Source organism: Bombina bombina, chromosome 9 (genome assembly GCF_027579735.1).
Source record: "Bombina bombina isolate aBomBom1 chromosome 9, aBomBom1.pri, whole genome shotgun sequence".
Lineage (NCBI taxonomy): Eukaryota > Metazoa > Chordata > Amphibia > Anura > Bombinatoridae > Bombina > Bombina bombina.
This window is the reverse complement of record NC_069507.1, coordinates 124,919,841-124,940,685: the sequence shown is the minus strand read 5'-3', so window position 1 is coordinate 124,940,685 and position 20,845 is coordinate 124,919,841. Positions and strand designations below refer to the sequence as shown.

Genomic DNA, 20,845 nt, shown 5'->3' with positions numbered 1-20,845 from the left:
TATTACTGGAAGGGGGGGGGTTTGGCGGCGCAATAGCGGGTGAACCCACCTCCCTGAAATGAGGTTTTGCAGGTTGGGATGTCTGTAATTGGTAAGCTAATGACAAAGGGCATATATGTCCAGCCACCAAACAGCAGCTATTCTCCTGCTCCTGAGCCTACCTGGGTATACTTTTGAACAAAGGATGCCCAGAGAACTAAGCAAATTAGTAATAAAAGTAAACTAAAACGTTGTCTAAAATTGTATGCTCTTTCTGAAAAATGGTTTCATGTCCCTTTAAATATTGTTCCACATATTTTTTCCCTGGGGACAAAAAGACTGCAATATTGTTTAGAGCCACTTCTACAGTAATCTATTTCTGAAATAATAATTTATATATTAAACTCAGGAGGATTGCTGCACTAAAACGCACATTTTACTGCTACGCTCACTAAACATAGCATAACATGGCATTTGAAGAGTTAAGAAAAACATTGCAATATTACTTGTTTTGCAATATGCGTTTTCTCATAAAATGATGTTTTGTACGTGCCTCATAATAGACCCGCCAAATGTTTAGTGAGATCATGAGACGCGAACAAACATGTTTCTAACTTGTAAACTAACGATAACAATGTGTAAACATTTTCAGTTTGCAAAGCGTTTCAGTAATAAGAACAAAAAATTAACAACTAACATCTAAATCCAACCTGATATTTAATTGTATCTCATGCAAATCTTGCTATTAAACATGACAGTTTGCCAAGTGTTCCAATCCTCAAGCAATATAGATGGCAAATTGCAAAACCAGTTTGTACATATTCCCCTACCCACAGTCTGTCCTGATGGGCGTGGTCGAAATGACGTCACCTCACCTAATCCTCTCACGCCACATTGCTTATAAAGTGAGGACGTCTTTGCAAATCTATTGAATTCACCCTGACTGTTGTGGACGGTGCAGCACCTGACCTCAGACAAGAAGTAAGGTTTTACTTGTAGCTAACAAATATTGCAGATTATAAGTAGCCACTGGTGTAGGCCTTGTGGGGAAGGGTAGGCGGACCAAGACTGTAAATGTTGTTTCTTGCTTGCTATTCTCTGGAGAGCGTTTATATAATTATTGCGGCTTTAGAGCCTATGGTGCGTGCTTGTATAGTATAAAGTTTCTTAATGTTTGTTCATCGTTTTTCCAGCACTGATTGGACACTGTATAATTAGTTCTAAATGTGCCCTGCCCCTACCAAAATTCTATAGGCCTAATAGTCTATGCAGCTATTTCATTAAAGGGACAGTAAACCTCACAAATGTTGTTTAAAAAGATAATCCCTTTATTACCCATTCCCCAGTAATTACCTTGTATCTAAACTTCTGCAGACTGCCTCCCTTATCTCAGATCTTTTGACAGACTTGCTTTTCAGGCAATTAGTGCTGACTCTTAAATAACTCAGCAGGTGTGAACACAAGGTTATCTATATGGCACACATGACCCAACACCATCTAGCTGTGAAAAACTGTCAAATGCATTCAGATAATTTCTAAGCCTTTGAAGGCCACCTCTTATGAGGCTACCTAGGCCTAGTTTTCAACAACGAATACCAAGAGAACAAAGTAGAATTGATGATAAAAGTAACATAGAACGTTGTTTAATCCCTTAAGGATAAGGCATTTCAGACAAAAACTTTCCTAAAAAACCAGAGCATTTTTGCTATCACTACATTTAAACTGAAATAGAGCCCCTTTTTTTTTTTTTTTTTTTTTGTAGACCACCCAAAGTATTGCTCTAGGCCCATTTTGGTATATTTCATGCCACAATTTCACTGAAAAATGCGATATAATAATAATAATAATAAAAAAAAAAAAAAAGTTAACTTTCTCACAATTTTAGGTTTCTCACTGAAATTATTTACAAACAGCTTGTGCAATTATGGCACAAATGGTTGTGAATGCTTCTCTGGGATCCCCTTTGTTCAGAAATAGCAGACATATATGGCTTTGGCATTGCTTTTTGGTAATTAGAAGGCCGCTAAATGCTGCTGTGCACCACACTTGTATTAACCCCAGCAGTGAAGGGGTTAATTAGGGGTGTGGGTAAAAGCCGGAACTTGCTGGATCCATGCCTAATTTAGACAAATGCACACAAATGTAAGTGTTTTCCACACAAACCCATCCAGACACTTCTGTATCCAACAGCATTTTACTCAAAAGCATTTGGGTCCTTTCAGAACCTACTTTTTTACAGAAAAGCAGCCGGATCCAAGCCTAATTTAGACACACACAAATGTATTTATTTTCCACACAAACACATCCATACACTTCTGTATTAAACATTTTACTCAGAAACACTTGGGTCCTTTCAGTACCAACACTTTGTGTTTTTTTTTAAAAAAAAGATAAAAAGCCGGATCCATGCCTAATTTAGACAGATACAAAGTGTTGTTTCTGAAAGGACCCGGATGGTTTTTGAGTAAAATGTTGTTGGATCCAGTAGTGTTTGTATGGAAAACAATTAAATTTGTGTATTTTTATAGATTAGGCGTGGATCCAGCTTTTACCCACACCTGTTAATTGGGTAGCTTGTTGGGTTAATTTTAGCTTTAGAGTAGAGATCAGCCTCCCACCTGACACATCCCACTCCTGATCTGTCCCTGACCCCCTCAAACGGCTCTCCCCACCTTACAATTGTCACCGCCATCTTAAGTACTGGCAAAAAGTCTGCCATTACGAAAATAAGTGTGGTGTGTGGGTTTTATTATATATTTGCTTATTATTTTAGCGCCAACAGGTTCCGCTGCGCTGTCCATGGGTACAATAGAGTACAACGGTGAAACAATACAATAAAAGACAACATTTTACAGACAAATACAGGGGGAATTGAGGGCCGTAGGTTCCCCCCTGATCTCCCCCCCCCCCCTCCATAAAAGCTGTCTAAACCTTTACCTATTTGCCACCATCTTAGGTACTGGCAGCTGTCTGCCAGTACCCAGTTTGCTGCAAAATTGGCAATTTAAAAAAAAAAAATAGTTTTTTTGTTTTTTCATGTAGTGGAACTGCCCCCTCCCCTCAATACACTACCCCCTCTCAGACCCCTTTCTGTTAACGGATTCCAAATGGGATTTCCCCCCCCCCCCCCCCCCCCACAAATCTATTTCTGCAGTGCCCCACTCAGCATGCAGAAATGGCGCAATCTCGCTATTTTGAGCAAGATTGCGGCAGAGAGAAGTTTAATAGGCACTTTTATAAAAGACAAGAACATTCAAGGCTGAGTTTTTTCCTACACTTTAACTCCACATTTTCACTGTAGTCACGCTTTCACAGTTCCCAAATTCTAGGCAAGCTATCATTAAATCACTAGCTGTACCATACATATATGCTAATAAGAGATGTTTAACTGTTAGATTTATATATTTCTTAATTTAAAAATTACTTAACAAAGCATAAGTGTTTTTTAAATAGTAATTTTAATACAATTCTGCATAAGTTAAAATTTTCATTCTACCAATATATTTACACTGCACATATCTCACAAGCTGACCCCTCTACAGTATCACACAGTATGGAGACATTTTACTGTGGAATTTTTAAAATATTGAGTTTCAAATATCACTCAAATGGCAAAAAAATAGTAATTTTCCAACACTTTAACTTAGAGCTACAAACAAACTCACATTGTGGCAATATATTTTCACTGCAGCTATCACACAATGACCACTCTACAATATTGCAATGTATGGGGACTTTTTTACTGTGAAATTTTAAAAATTGCAAGTGTCATATTTTGGCACAATGAGAGACTCAATTGTTGCAATTTGAGTGACTTTTGGGGCCCAATATTATTAAAATTCCAATGTAAAAAGTCCCCATATTTTGTTATATTGTAGAGGGGTCATTGCGTTACATTAGCTGGAGTAAAAATTTATTGGCACAATGGGAGAATTTGTTTTTAACCCTTAGTGAAGTGCTGGAAATTTACTATTTATTTTCTTAACATTTGAGTGACATTTGGGGCCCAATATTTAAAATTCCAAAGTTAAAGTCCCCTCATTTGTCTTACTGTAGAGGGGTTATTGTGTGTTAGTTGCAGTTAAAATTTAAAAGCCCAATGGAATAATTTTTATATACATTTTTGTTTGTTTTTTAACCCAGAGTGCTTACACCTATAACAGAGTCCATCTGAAAAATTACAACCCTGCGCACACAGGGCTACCGTCCTGTTTTACTGCCTGCAGTGTTTTGTTTTTTTGTTTTGTTTTTTTTGTTTTGTTTTTTGCAAATGCCGTAGAAAATTCTGTCCTCAAGCAATTTTTTGCATACTAATTTGCTCAAATACATTAGCGCTCCCCTAATTAATCTAGCTCCTGGGTAGAACACTGGGTTGAACAGTGTCTGCTTCAGATGGTGTGTGGATTCAGTTTCATTCACACAGTTGCTTTAAGCATTTGCAATAAACTGCAAGAAGAAACAATCATTTTACCACTCAGGAATGGATACATTAAACTTACCTTTTTCAACTGATTAAAATTAAAACAGTCACAACCCTAATTTTATCCATATGAAATCCCTAAAAGGGTTTTATATTTAATGTTAAGTAGACCGTGTTTAAAACTGAATGCATCTCATTAACTGTATGTGCTACTGATTATATTACTCTCCATAAGGAGAGGGAACAGTTTCTAACTTAATGATATGCTGTCCAACTTTTTTCCTTTAGTGGCTGATTACACCATCATTTATTTCGATGTTAGAGGTAAGTGTTAAAATACTAATTTGTTAATTACTCATGCAATGTGTCTAGGAGCCAAATATTGTCATTTTTGACTGAATGTATGTATTATCTAGATGCATTTCCAAAAAAATTAACTTTTTAACCCTTCCCTAAAAAATTTTTATATACATAAATGTGCAATGCTGCTGCTATATTTCTTTCATATAGATTGCGAGAGTCCATGACTTGTTTCATATGGCATATACATTACCCCCAGGAGGAGGCAAAGTTTCCCAAACCTCAAAAGCCTATAAATACCCCACCCATTTAATCTGTGATTAGCCTGAGGAAACTGCTCTTTAGAGTTTGAGAAACGTGTGTTTTTTTTTTTGTTTTTTTTTTTTTATATATAAACCGTTTTTATTCATACACTTGCTGCTTTGGTGGACTTTTAGATAATCTGTAGTGGGGAAACAGGAAGGCGCCAATAGGGTGATAACGTAAAGGACCCTGACAAGTAGGTAAAAGGAAAAGGGTACTCACAAGCAGGGCGGCACTTGGACGTGCCTAACAAAGCAGGCCGGGACCTCAGTGTCGCCCGGAAGACTCACAACGGCAACAACCAATCCTCGAGCCGGACCAAGTTCCGTGTGGCCAATCAGGAACGCTGGATACTAACACACCCTCCTCTTCGTATGCCGAATCCGAACACTGGCAGAAGGGTAGGGGATAGTGATATACCGTGTGACTCTCCCGAATACCGAGAGTTGAATAACACAGGCCAACAAACTGGAAAGAGGAAGGAGCAAACTCCAGCAAAGTTGATTAAAACAATTTATTAAAAAGTTTTAAAAACAATGCATAAAAGCAACGCGTTTCTCGGCTACACAGAGCCGTTTCATCAGGCTGTTTGGTGGACTTTGTTTTATCATTATTTTGGAGTGTATCCAGCCTTTTGCCTGTGGAGTTCAGCTAACTGGGCAGCTGTGTAGTCCCAGTCTGTTTTTATTGCACCTGGAGGTGCTTTCTCTCTAGTAAGTGCAATCACATGTGGCACCATTGGGTGCATCACACTTGTGAGTAGATTTTGTTCCATTATCACTTGTCGTGGTGGTACTAGGCCATTTGTGGCTCCTGTGTGTTCCCTTTTTACAGATCATCACTCGCCAGGATTTGACTGTCCTTGACAAAACTGCCTTATTCCTGATTATATGGACTTTTTTGTATGCTTTTGTGTTTGTTGTATTGACATATGGTATATGTTTAAATAGGAAGCGCACCCTATGGGATTATTTGTGCTATAGTGCATTTATCTCATATTTTTTCTATTTATCTGAAAGTAAAGACTTTTTCCAATACTGTAAACCTTTTTTAAGCAAGAGGTTTTTTATTTTTGTTAAATTGTAAAAAATTTTTTTTTTTGGTTTCTATGCCATAATGGAATTTTCTGCTTCTGTCACTGAAATTACCATAGGACCTGAGTCTGAACACCTTTCTACCAAAGCTAAGTGTGTGTAAGTCCCAATTATTTTTTTCTGTAGTGTAGCTGTACCCTCAGCAAATAAGAAATTTATTGCTGCTTCAATTAAGGCCCTGACTGAAATTCCGCCTTCAAATAAGCGTAAGATCAGCCCATGTTTTACCTTCCTCTAGTAACGTATGTACTGATCAGACTAATACTTACTTATCTTCTCATGATGGATAATTCCTCTGATTCTGAGGATCCCTCATCTGATACTGAACCTGATAAATCTTTTTTGTTTAAAATTGAAAAAATTTGTTCTTTTAAAATAAGTTTTTTTTACTCACTTTAGGAATTGAAGTGGTTAAAACTTCGGAAAATATTTCTTCTAACCAATAAATTAAAAAAAAAAAGTCTAACATTGTTCCAGAGATTTCCTGTTCCTAACGCAAGTCTCTAATATCTCTAAAGAATTGAGAGAGAAAAGGAATATATATATATATATGTATACCAATCTGTGAGTATCTTTTAATGAGCTGGGGTGCTTTGAAAAAGCCTAGATAGCATCGGCGAAACATGTCGGGGGGGGGGGGGGTATAGTCTAACAAACACCCCATTATCCGTTTTTAAATGGCATAGGAACTGGTCAATATAATTTAACCTAATATGTTGGTAATTTAAAACTCTATGTATTTAGTGTAAATTGTTTAAACGCAGCCACAGTATACTGACCGGAATGTCCAGAGTTATACTGGCAACTCGGTAATACGCTGGGGGTGGCAGCTTTTGTGGGGACAGCAAATATTTGAGTCTTGGACTTGTAAAAGTTAGAAGCTTAATCCTTATTAACAGATGCCAAAATAAGACATCTTACTTAGATTTACTATACAAGCCAATAGCAATCTAAATATTGCTTAAGATCTGCCACCACTCGCATACTACGCTATCTTAGCATCTAGCATCCTAAGCAGTGTGTGTGCAATTTACTATCCAGTTAACGGTGATTGTAGACACCAAAGAATACATTGCATTTGGGTAACAATATACTGACCTGTGTGGTCCTGGATATTCTGGTAACTTAGTTATATGCTAGAGGTGACTAATAGATGCAAATGATATACAGGTATAACCTGCAACAAACGGTTTAACTTATGATAATTAATGCCAAATAAGGCCCCCCTTTTTTTTTTCAAGAGCGAGTGCACAAATTTAACACATAAGTAAAACGACTACTGTTCCAAATCTGTAACAAAACACACAAAACGTAATTTTACCATTCAGCTATTAAAGCTGTTTGTGTACAATTTAAAATTCAGTCAAATTTACAAAGAGTATCACAGTTGAACAATAACACAACGATCTTTATGATTTAAAATATCCTAGTGACTTAACCACACGTATGAAGTGGATGTTAGGTGGTAATGGTATACAGGTTTAATTTTTAAATCTGCAACAACTTTTGCTAAACTAAGACACTATTAAAACTGGCTGCACAAGACAAAAAATAAAATCACTATACATTTAAAACAGCCAGTTACAAAACGTATAATTTGCCATCTTTTACACCAAGCACCCTAAGATGTGAGACAAATAGCCAGTCGCTACAAGTTTGGCAAGTCTAATCTTGTATAACTTTTGTTACAGATATATAAACTCTGTATGTCCAAATAAGACATCACCTAAATTAGCTAATCTAACAGTATACTTCAAATATGTATACCACTAGACATCAATAATCTGAACTCTTTGCAAAACATAATAAAGAGTAAAAAAGAAAAAAACAAGATTGTAGAAAGTAACGCATGTCCAGCTAAGAGAATTAAACTCTCTATCCTAAGATTTACTAGTCTTGCTGTCTCCAATAAAGTGAAATCTAGACTCATTGTATCTTTTGGAAGCAAGTACAGTATTTAATCAAACATACTTGTATTAATAGCAACTAACTTGACTTTGACCAACAACTCTGAGCACTATCAGCACTATATGCTCTTACAAGATGCAATATAGGTCTGAGTGTAATTCATGAGAATAATAATATTTTTATACTCTAGATACAAAGTGCAAAGGTACTTAGTGTAAAATCTGAATACAGATAGGTTAAAGGGACACTGAACACAAATTTTTTCTTTTGTGATTCATATAGAGCAAGTAATTTTAAGCAACTTTCTAATTTACTCCTATTAATTTTTCTTCGTTCTCTTGCTTTCTTTATTTGAAAAAGACATCTAAGCTAAGGAGCCAGACAATTTGTGGTTCAGAACCATAGACAGCACTTGTTTATTGGTGCTGTCCAATCAGCAAGGACAACCCAGGTTGTTAACCAAAAATGGGCAGGCATCTAAACTTAAATTCTTGCTTTTCAAATAAATACCAAGTGAATAAAGAAAATTTGACAATAGGAGTAGATTAGAAAGATGCTTAAAATGGCATGCTCTATCTGAATCATGAAAGAAATAAAATTGGGTACAGTGTCCCTTTAACAATCAATATATAACCTATCCTAGTAGTGGACAATTTGAAGATATATATATATATATATATATATATATATATATATATATATATATATATATATATATATATATATATATATATATATATATATATATATATATATATATATATATATATATATATATATATATAAAATCATATATATAATCAAAACCTGGCCTAATTTTTGGGCATGAGAAAGTTAACCAGTTAACAACCAGAGGCCATATTTGCAAAATTACTAACTAGATACTGGACCAACTTTATCGCAAATTCAGAAAGTGCCCCACATAGTATCAATATATAAACCCAAGGTGAAACATTACAATCTACTTCCAGTATAAGAAGTTAACCGTAAAACACCAACAATTTCCTATACAAGAGTGGGACCCTTTGGAGGTGCCCCCAACATTTGTACAATTAGGTTACCCAACTGACCATTGGGGAATATTTACAATCCAGCTCCTATGTTTTTAAAGTACACACACATACATTTTGATTTTACAACTATTGTTGAATAAGTTATGTTTTAAGTGAATTTATTTGAATGGAAACTCTTTGGTTCTGAATGTGAGCCTATTATCATTTACTTTAATCAGGGACTGGAGTGCTGTCCAAGTGCACTCTTTCCAGTCTTGACCCCTTCTCTTTGGCTCCAGACTTAATCTAAAAATCTCTAAAGAATTGCCTAAACCAGGTACTTTTAATCCTTCTAGGTTTAAAAAATTGTATCCCTTCTCTGTTGCTAATTTAGAGCTATGGGGCTATTTCTTCTCTAGCTAAACTTCTTTCAAGGATCCTTTAGATAGGAAACTCGAATAGTTTTTATAAGGTCTTATTTACATACTGGTTATGGCCTTAGGCCAGCTATATATAGCTGATGTAGCCACTGCCTCTATTTCTTGGCTCTCTAATCCTTGCTCAGCAATTTTCTTCAGACCCTGAATGTTGTAATACTCCATTTTACTTCAAGAGGCAAATCCTTCTTTTTATTTGCAATGCAGTATTTGACATTATCAAGATTGATGTTAAAACTATGTCTTTAGCTATTCTTTAAAGAAGAGCTTTATGGATTAAATCTCAAAATGCTGATATGGTTTCTAAGATTAGATTGCTATCTTTCCTTTCAGGGTAAGAATCTATTTGGTTCACAATTATTTCTTCCATTACTGGCGGCAAGTCTGTTTTTCTGCCTCAAGATTATAGATCTAAAATGAAAATACAGGGCTCCTAATAGTTTTCATACTTTTCAAAACTAAGATCAGAAACCTTCCCCCTCTCCAAAAGCCCCTGGCTCTAACTGGAGACTTTATTCCAATTGGAATGAATCTAAACAATTCAAGAAACCTAATCCTGTCCAGAAAACAGCATGAAGGTGCAGCCCCCAACCAGTGTTCCCTCTAAGGCCAGTTTTGTGTGCGGCCCAGCAGTGAAACAGTTAATTAGGTAACCACGCCCTGCAATTAGCAGACACTGCACAATGCAGATGGCAAGGTATGGTTCTCTTAACACTGCCCCCAACCCAGTTCTCCTGGTAGGGGGCAGATTAAAACTTTTTCAGAAAATTTGGTCAGAATCTGTCCAAAATCTCTGGATTCAGAATATATTTCAGGGATATCAAATTTGGTTTTCAAAATTAACCCCCCCCCCCCCCCCCAAGGGGGCCGTTTTATCTAACTAATGTTCCAAAACATCCGGTAAAGGCTTAGGCTTTCCTAACATGTCTTAAATCTAGTACTTAGGGGAGTGATAGTCCCTGTTCCTGTATAGGTACAAGGAAAGGGTTTTTACTCCAATCTATTCATTGTACCAAAGGAGAATTCTTTCAGACCAATATTGGATCTGAAAACTCTAAACATTTGTGTATTCCAACCTTCAAGATGGAAACTAAGGACTATTCTGCCTTTTTTGTTCAGCAAGGTCATATGTCCACAATAGACTTAGAAGATGCTTATCTTCACATCCCTATTCACTAGAGCTGCACGATTAATCGCGGCTGTGGTTTTTAACACCGTTTAATCACCACTTTTTTAAAACCACAAGAGCTTGCAATTTTTAACCCTGCCCCTTTGACATCAGGAGGGCCACTGACTTTGCTGAATTTTTTTTGATGCTAAAAAAGCCAGACACTTAAGAAGAACTTATCGAGTGCCTGAAGAACAGCCTGTGGGCATTTTCTTAGAAATCTGACACATAACATGTAAACACTGGGCCCGTCTGTTTCTCACAAGCTTTACCCTCAGGCCGAGCTTGTTACAATATTCTGCTGCAAAACCACTGAGCACAGTTATATTAAGTTACTTCCTTTTTTTTTATGCAGAAGAATACAATTTTAATAAATTATATTTTAAAACCATAAAAACACAGCAAGTATCCACTGTATTTGATTTCCTTATTGTAATTTGAGTAAAATGAGCTCAAAACATGGACGTTTGCAAAAACAAAAAGTAGCGTAGAGAAATAACCAATCATTGATAATAGTGTGTGTGCTCAGCGGTTTCGCAGCATAATATTGTAACAAGCTCAGCCTGAGTGTAAAGCTTGTGAGAAACAGACGGGCCCAGTGTTTACATGTTATGTGTCAGATTTCTAAGAAAATGCCCACAGGCTGTTCTTCGAGCACCCTCTTCTCAAGGATTGGTGTTTTTTTTGTGTTTTTTTTTTTTTTTTTTTGTCATAAAATATTCCGCATGCGCACTGGATTTTATTGGAGATTTCGATAAGTTCTCCCCAAGACTCCGCCTCTTTTCAGATGAACTGATGGTGGTTACAGGCGGTGCTTATGTTAAATGGGGTGCTTATTGAGAGGGTTACAGTGGGAGCTGATGGAGCTTATGTAAGTTACAGAGGGGGGGCTTACATTTATTTTATTTTTTTTTGTTCTTTAGCCCCCCCCCCCACCACCACCACCATATAGCCCAGCCCTACTATTCACCCAGATTAAAAAAAAAATTAAATTTCTGAGATTCTTTTCTAGAAAAGCATTTTCAGTTTGTTGCTCTACCGTTTGGCCTAGCAACAGCACCAAGAATATTTCAAAAATCCTCGGTGCCCCAGAGGGCAGGGTATTGCAGTGTTTCCTTATTTGGACGATATCTTGGTTCTTGCTAAAGCTTTTAATTTGGCAGAATCTCACACAAATCAACTCATGTTTCTTCAAAATCATGGTTGGAGGATCAATTTTCTAAAGTTGATTCCTCAGACTAAGGTCACTTGTTTGGGTTTTCAAATAGACTCAGTGTCCATGACTTTCTCTGACAAAAGACAACTAAAGCTAGTCTCAGCATGTCTGAATCTACAGTCTCTAACATACTCTTCAGTGGCTATGTGCATGGAGGTGTTAGGCCTAATTGCGCATCAGACGCAATCCCCCCCCCCCCCCATTGCTCGTTTTTCATACAAGGCCTCTTCAACTTTGCATGCGGTGTCAATGGTGCAAAGATTATACTCTAATATCACAACTGATGTTCTTGGATCACAACACTCGTTTTTCTTTGACATGGTGGCTACACCACCAATATCTTCAAGGGGCTTCCTTTGTTCATCCTACCTGGTCTGATCACAACAGATGCAAGTCTTACAGGTTGGGGAGCAGTATGGGTGTCCCTGACTGCACAGGGAGTCTGGAATGTTCAGGAAACAAATTCCGATCAATAGCTTGAACTCCGTGCTCTTTACAAAGCTCTTCAAGCTTGGCCTCTTTTACGGAACAAACCTTGTCTTCGTTTTAAGACAGACAATATCACAACAGTGGCATCTGTCAATCATCAAGGGGGAACTCTAAGTTACCTAGCCATGAAAGAAGTATCTCTGATACTTTATTGGGCAGAGACCAATTCCTGTCATTGCAATTCACATGCCAGGTGTGGACAACTGGGAGGCAGAATAACTCAGCCGTCAGTCCCTACACCAGAATGTATTACAAATTGTTCAAATCTGGGGTCTTCCCCAGATAGATCTCTTGTTTGAACAAAAAACTTCCCAGATACCTTGCAAAGTCACTGGATCCCCAGGCAGAAATGAGTGATGCTCTAGCAGTCTCTTGGTCATTCCAATATGCTTATTTCCTCCAATAGTTCTGCTGTCCAGAGTAATTTTCAAAAATCAAAATGGAACAATCGTCTTTAATTCTGTATGGCCTCTCAGGATCTGGTATGCAGATCTAGTTTGACTGTCCAGCTTCCCGTCATGGCATCTTCCTCTTAGACCAGACCTTCTGTCTCAAGGTCCTTTCTTTCATCCAGACATAAAATCTCTCTACTTAATGATGTAGAGATTGAACGCCTAGTTCTCAGTCACAGGTCTTTGAAGCTCTAATATTTTTTTTTTTTTTTTTTAAGTTCTGAAGACTAATTTGGATATCATTTTTCAGCAAAAAAAAGCAGTTTATATTTTATCCCACCCTTATTTTGTTACTCGCAGACTTCCACATCTTGGGTATTATATCCCATGTGTAACAAATCATGGACTCTCGCCACCTATATGAAAGAACCTGATAAATTCATTTATTTTATGGTGGCGAGAGCCCACCCAGTCCTCTCCCTATTATGGGTTATTTTTTTAACAGCTTTTTTTTTTTTTTTTTCTGTTCCTTCATAAAAAATTTAAAAAAAAAAAAAATCTCCCATAATAGGGAGAGGACTGGGTGGACTCTCGCCACCATAAAAGAAATTAATTTATCAGGTAAGTTCTTGCATAAATTTGTTGTGGGGTTTTTTTTTTTTTTTGTTTTTGTTTTTTTTTTGGGGTTTTTTTTTTTTTTTAAATATACTAATAGTGCCAAACTTTATAGTTGTTCAGATTACGACTAACCTAGTGGATGTCAACCTATAATACGCATTTTTTTTTTTTTGTTTGTTTTTTTTTTTGCTCTTAGTTGCAAAATCTAGATTGTTGCATAAGCGATAATGTAATGATAAAAGGTATCTGTCAGGGTATATCATTTGTATCCATATTTGAAAGCAAAGCACTTAAAGGGTCAGAGGTCAACATTGAAATATAAATCTATTCATTTAATTGTTTAAATAGAAGCATTTTGCAATATTCTCCAAAAACAAAAAATGCTTCTAGTAAAAGTTTTTTTCAGCAGCAGATGCATATATACTACATGTGACTATAGAATCAGGATTCAAACACTGCCTGCTCAGTGGTGGGTATTGTCCGTGAAGACTTCATTTGTGTCATACAAGCCACCTCTGACTCTGAGTTGGATTTGCATTTTGGTTGCTTGCTTGTTCTGTTTTACTTATAAATACTTTATGTAAAAAGTGTTTCTGGATGTGCAGTAGTTTGTATTGTTGGCTTCTTTTGCTTTGAAATGTTTTGGTTGCCTTGCAGGCCGCTGTGAAGCTATGCGGATGTTGCTGGCTGACCAAGGCTTGGATTGGAAGGAGGAAGTTGTAACATTTGATACCTGGACAAAGGGGGAGCTTAAGCAGAAAGCGGTAAGATGGACTTGCCTTGTGGCTTTAGAAAAGCAAGAAATGTGTTTGATTTGTGGTGTGTGTTTTTTTTTTTTTTTTTTTTTTTTTTTTTAAACCCCTTAACGACCGAGGACGTGCAGGGTACGTCTTCAAAAAAAAGTCGGTTAATGACCAAGGACGTACCCTGCACGTCCTCGGTCTGGAAAGCAGCTGGAAGCGATCCTGCTCGCTTCCAGCTGCTTTCCGGTTATTGCAGTGATGCCTCGATATTGAGGCATCCTGCAATAACCTTTTTTTTTTTTTTTTTTTTTTTTTTTTTAACCATCCGTGCAGAGAGCCACTCTGTGGCTATATTAGTTGGTGTGTGGGTGGCGGCCATCGATGGCCCTGGTGATCTAGAGGGTGGGCGGGGATGGCCAGGGGCGCGCACGGGGAGGGAGAGGGTGGGAACCGCTACACTACAGAAACATATATTCAAAGTGGGGGATATAAGGGCATAAAATACATCAGTCAGGGGGTGGGGGGGGGGAAGCTACACTACAGAAAAAGCACACACAAAAAAAAAAAAAAAATTTTGCAAACTGGGTACTGGCAGACAGCTGCCAGTACCCAAGATGGCCCCCAATAAGGCAGAGGGGGAGAGCTGTTTTGGGGGGGATTAGGGAGGTTGAGGGCTAAGGGGGATCCTACACAGTAGCATATGTAAATATGCTAAAAAAATTAGAAAACTTATTTTAGTACTGGCAGACTTTCTGCCAGTACTTAAGATGGGGGGGGGGCAATTGTGGGGGAGGGAAGGGAGCTGTTTGGGAGGGATCAGGGGGTGGGATGTGTCAGATGGGAGGCTGATCTCTACATTAAAGCTAAAATTAACCCTGCAAGCTCCCTACAAGCTACCTAATTTAACCCCTTCACTGCTGGGCATAATTCACGTGTGATGTGCAGCAGCATTTAGCGACCTTCTAATTACCAAAAAGCAACGCCAAAGTCATATGTCTGCTATTTCTGAACAAAGGGGATTCCAGAGAAGCTTTTACAACCATTTGTGCTATAATTGCACAAGCTGTTTGTAAATTTCAGTGAGAGACCTAAAATAGTGAAAAATTTTGCTTTTTTTTAATTTGATCGTATTTGGCAGGGAAATGGTGGCATGAAATATACCAAAATGGGCCTAGATCAATACTTCTTTGTCTACTACACTAGAGCTAAAATTAACCCTAGAAGCTCCCTACATGCTTCCTAATTAACCCCTTCACTGCTGGGCATAATACACGTGTGGTGCGCAGTGGCATTTAGCAGCCTTCTAATTACCAAAAAGCAAAGCCATATATGTCTGCTATTTATGAACAAAGTGGATCCCAGAGAAGCATTTACAACCATTTATGCTATAATTGTAAATTTCAGTGAGAAACCTAAAGTTTTTGAAAAAGTGAACTTTTTTTTTTTTTTTTTTTTATCGCATTTGGAGGTGAAGTGGTGGCATGAAATATACCAAAATGGGCCTAAATCAATACTTTGGGATGTCTTCTAAAATATATATATATATATATATATATATATATATATATATATATATATATATATATATATATATATATATATATATATATATATATATATATATATATATATATATATATGTGTGTGTAACTAGCGCTAATTTTGAAAAAAAGTGGTTTGGAAATAGCAAAGTGCTACTTGTATTTATGGCCCTATAACTTGCAAAGAACATGTAAACATTGGGTATTTCTAAACTCAGGACAAAAATTACAAACTATTTAGCATATGGTTTTTGGTGGTTGTAGATATGTAACAGATTTTGGGGGTCAGTTAGAAAAAAAAAATTGTTTTTTTTCCTCATTTTATAAAAAAAATTTATAGTAAATTATAAAAGATGATGAAAATAATGGTATCTTTTGAAAGTCCATTTAATGGCGCGAAAAATGGTATATAATGTGTGGGTACAGTAAATGAGTAAGAGGAAAATTACAGCTAAACACAAACACCGCAAAAATTTAAAAAATAGCCTTGGTCCCAAACGGACAGAAAATGGAAAAGTGCTGCGGTCATTAAGGGGTTAAACCTGCTGTGGAACATTAGTTTGGATCATGTACTTTTTCCACTGCAATTTCCATTTTAAAGACCTTACAAATTTATCTAATGGCTTTTTTTTTTTTTTTTCTCCTCAATCTGTCTTAATGAAAGTGGCATCTGTTTAGTAAAATTCCTTATCGCAACTAATATTGAGAATTTTTTTTTTTTTAGCTGCTCAAATTTCAACAGTGAATTTTTAAAAAAGGCACATTAATCAAATGCTTTAAAGTCAGGTTCACTTACACATAACACACTGCAAAAAAAGCCAACTATGCAAGATAAAACTGTGTTTTCACAGATCTTTCACCTGCCAGACATACAGGGACAATGTATTCAAACAAGGCTGTAGTAGTTAAATCAAGCATTACATGTTGGTAAATTTTGCAATATACATTACATATTTTGCAGCTAAAACTGAGAAATCTTTAGTGCTTTCTACATAAGTACATAATATTCACTTCTAGCAGAGCTAGGGGTTTTCCCACACTCCCTAACTAGCTGCCAGGAAGACCACAGCCAGCATCAGACAATCATGTTGGCAAGGAACTATGTAACGTGAACAGCTGAGCTGTGATACTGAAGTTTTATATCCTAAAATCATAAGAGCAGCACAAAGCTAACATCTAAGAATTAGACTTCCTGTTTCTGTCACGGTAATACTGAGCTGTTTCCTAATGCACTGCAGAAAAGTAGCAAGCTTCTACACGCCCTTCTCTGTGAAATATGATCCTAGCTGACATTGTTTCACAGAACAGTGCATGAGAAGTTACATTTTAAACTTGTATGTATGGTTGTTGGCTCACCCAATTTGTTCAGCTAGCTCCCAGTAGTGCATTGCTGATCCGTTAAAGAATACCAAGAGAATGAAGCAAGTATAATAGAATTAAATCTGAAAATTCAGTTTTTAGAACTACAAAAACAAGTGATATCTTCTAGATAGAAATAAAACCTGCCCAAAATAAGTTTACAGGAGGTTTTTTTTTTTTTTTTTTTTTTTTTTAAAGTTTAGACTTAGATGATATCCTATAAGAACACAAGAGAAATGCCTTATGATTAAGTCCCTTTTTTGTATGTAATGTATATTATAAAGCTCAAATTCCACTCGCCAACTTGCAATTGGCGTGTGAAATTTATGCAGTGGTGAGTAAGTTTCAGTTCAGCTGGAACTCATGCTGGCTCACTAGTTAAAGTTGTTCCCCTGAGTCTGATAGTCTCTTCAGACCGTCACCTACCCCCTGCCATCCTCACATGCTAGCCTTGTTGATTCAGGATTGGGGCGGGCTGGGTCACGCTCAATTCAGTATAAGATCTTAACGCTGCCTTCACACAGTAACAGCGCAGCGTTAAGGTCTCCAGTCACCATGGATAAGAAGAGATTGTGAGGCCCCGTGTGTGTCAAGGAGGCTTTTAATGCTGCCTCCGTAGCACTGTTGATGTGCTTGGGAATCCCATCTAGTTCCGGCGTTCAACCAATCATGTTGAGAGAACTCGCTAGCATCACAGTTCACTTCCCTCCCTGTGAGTCCCCGCGCAGTGGTGGCGGTGCTGGAAAGGCAGAGAGGTGAGTAGCAGGGTACGCATGTTCCTGCAGAACAAGGATATGCTTTATTTGAATGCAGGCATGCTAAAATGTCGATAGTCGTTGCTTTTATTTCTCCTGTTAAGTGTAGTCAGTCCACGGGTCATCCATTACTTATGGAATATTTCTCTTCCTAACAGGAAACTGCAAGAGAATTACCCAGCAGAGCTTGCTATATAGCTCCTCCCCTCACCTATCATCATACTCAGTCATTCTCTTGCAGCCTAACTAAAAAAAGGAAGCTGTGAGAGATCTGTGGTGTTTTTTTAACTTAGTTTATTTCTACAATCAAAAGTTTGTTATTTTTAAATGGCACCGGAGTGTGCTGTTTATTCTCAGGCAGCATTAGAAGAAGAATCTGCCTGGGTTTCTTTCTATGGTCTTAGCAGACGTAACCAAGATCCACTGGCTGTTTCTCATCTGAGGCGTGAGGTACTTTCAGAGAAGGGGAATAGCATGCAGGGCTCCCCTGCAACAAATGAGGTATGCGCAGTAATTTATTTTCTGAGGAATGGAATTGACTGAGAAAATACTGCTGATACCATTGTAAAGTAAGTTCAGCCTTAAATGCAGCGATAGCGACAGGTATCAAGCTGATGTGTGTGTGCACTGAATGTATTTTCTAAGGAATGGAATTGACTCTGAAAATACTGAAATAATGTATGAGCCTTAACTGCAGTAAAAGCGACTGGTAGCAGGCTTGTAAATAATACATAACTTTTAAATGTATGTTTAAAACGTTTTACTGGCTTGTTAATCGTCTTTGTGAGGTACTTGGTGATAAAACTTATTAGGGCATGATTTTTACCACATGGCCATTTTTGTTTTCTGCATAGAAACAGTTTCTGAGCTTCCCCACTGTTGTAATATGAGTGGGAGGGGCCTATTTTAGCGCTTTTTTACACAGTAAAAATTCAGTCACAATCTGTCTACTTCATCCTCCATGATCCAGATCGTCTCTAGAGAGCTCAGGGGTCTTCAAAATCAATTTTGAGGGAGGTAATCAGTGACAGTAGTCCTGTGACAGTGTATTTGACTGAGAAAAACGTTAATTATATAATTGTTATCCGTTTTTGGGTACTAAGGGGTTAATCATCCATTTGCTGGTGGGTGCAATCCTTTGCTAACTTAATACATTTACTGTGAAAATTTGGTTGCTATAACTTTTTTTGATCATTGTTATTTCAACTGTGTTAGTTTTTCTGTGCTTCTTAAAGGCACAGTAACGTTTTTTATATTGCTTGTAAATTAATTTTGAAAAGTATTTCCAAGTTTGCTAGTCTCATTGCTAGTTTGTGTAAACATGTCTGACTCAGATGAATCTCTTTGTTCACTATGTTTAAAGGCCAATGTGGAGCCCAATAGAAATTTGTGCACTCAATGTATAGATGTCACTTTAAATAAAAGTCAAACTTTATATGTTAAGAAATTATCACCAGACAACGAGGGGGAAGTTATGCCGACTAACTCTCCTCACGTGTCAGTACCTTCGCCTCCCGCTCAGGAGGTGCGTGATATTGTGGCGCCAAGTACATCAGGGCGGCCCATACAAATCACTTTGCAAGACATGGCTACTGTTATGACAGAAGTACTGTCTAAATTGCCAGAATTAAGAGGTAAGCGCGATCACTCTGGAGTTAGAACAGAGCGCGCTGATAATGGTAGAGCCATGTCTGATACTGCGTCACAATTTGCAGAACATGAGGACGGAGAGCTTCATTCTGTGGGTGACGGGTCTGATCCGGGTAAACTGGATTCAGAGATTTCAAATTTTAAATTTAAGCTTGAGAACCTCCGCGTATTGCTAGGGGAGGTATTAGCGGCTCTGAATGATTGTAACACGGTTGCAATTCCAGAGAAAGTATGTAGGCTGGATAAATATTTTGCGGTACCGGTGTGTACTGACGCTTTTCCTATACCTAAAAGGCTTACAGAAATTGTTAACAAGGAGTGGGATAGACCCGGTGTGCCCTTTTCACCACCTCCTATATTTAGAAAAATGTTTCCAATAGACGCCACCACACGGGACTTATGGCAGACGGTCCCTAAGGTGGAGGGAGCAGTTTCTACTTTGGCTAAGCGCACCACTATCCCGGTGGAGGATAGCTGTGCTTTTTCAGATCCAATGGATAAAAAGTTAGAGGGTTACCTTAAGAAAATGTTTGTTCAACAAGGTTTTATATTACAACCCCTTGCATGCATTGCGCCTGTTACTGCTGCGGCGGCATTCTGGTTTGAGTCTCTGGAAGAGACCATTCGCACAGCTCCAATGGATGAAATTATGAACAAGCTTAAAACCCTTAAGCTAGCTAACTCATTTGTTTCTGATGCCGTCTTACACTTAACCAAACTTACGGCTAAGAACTCCGGATTCGCCATTCAAGCGCGCAGAGCGCTGTGGCTTAAATCCTGGTCAGCTGACGTGACTTCTAAATCCAAATTGCTTAATATTCCTTTCAAAGGGCAGACCTTATTCGGGCCCGGCTTGAAAGAAATTATTGCTGACATTACGGGAGGTTAGGGCCATGCTCTACCTCAGGACAGGGCCAAATCAAAGGCCAAACAGTCGTAACTTCAAGGCAGGAGCAGCATCAACTTCCTCCGCTCCAAAACAGGAAGGAGCTGTTGCTCGTTACAGGCAGGGCTGGAAAGTTAACCAGTCCTGGAACAGGGGCAAGCAGGCTAAGAAACCTGCTGCTGCCCCCAAGACAGCATGAAGAGAGGGCCCCCTATCCGGAAACGGATCTAGTGGGGGGCAGACTTTCTCTCTTCGCCCAGGCTTGGGCAAGAGATGTCCAGGATCCCTGGGCGTTGGAGATCTCAGGGATATCTCCTGGACTTCAAAACTTCTCCACGGGGGAGATTTCATCTTTCAAGGTTATCAGCAAACCAAACAAAGAAAGAGGCGTTTCTACGCTGTGTACAAGACCCCTTACTAATGGGGGTAATCCACCCAGTTCCGCGGACGGAACACGGGCAGGGATTCTATTCAAATCTATTTGTGGTTCCCAAAAAAGAGGGAACCTTCAGACCAATCTTGGACTTAAAAATCCTAAACAAATTTCTAAGAGTTCCATCATTCAAAATGGAAACTATTCGAACCATCCTTCCCA

The 20,845-nt window shown here is 38.0% G+C and overlaps 1 protein-coding gene across 1 annotated transcript in view; it reads left to right on the top strand.

Moving 5' to 3' along the window:
- Positions 1-832: 832 nt before the first annotated feature.
- GSTP1 (glutathione S-transferase pi 1) overlaps positions 833-20,845 on the top strand; it is a 35,816-nt gene continuing 15,803 nt past the window's right edge. Inside the window, exons 1-3 of the mRNA XM_053692345.1 lie at positions 833-960; positions 4,688-4,723; positions 13,974-14,080. Coding sequence (XP_053548320.1) covers position 960; positions 4,688-4,723; positions 13,974-14,080 — 144 coding nt within the window. The 5' untranslated portion in view covers positions 833-959. The remainder of the gene's footprint in view (positions 961-4,687; positions 4,724-13,973; positions 14,081-20,845) is intronic.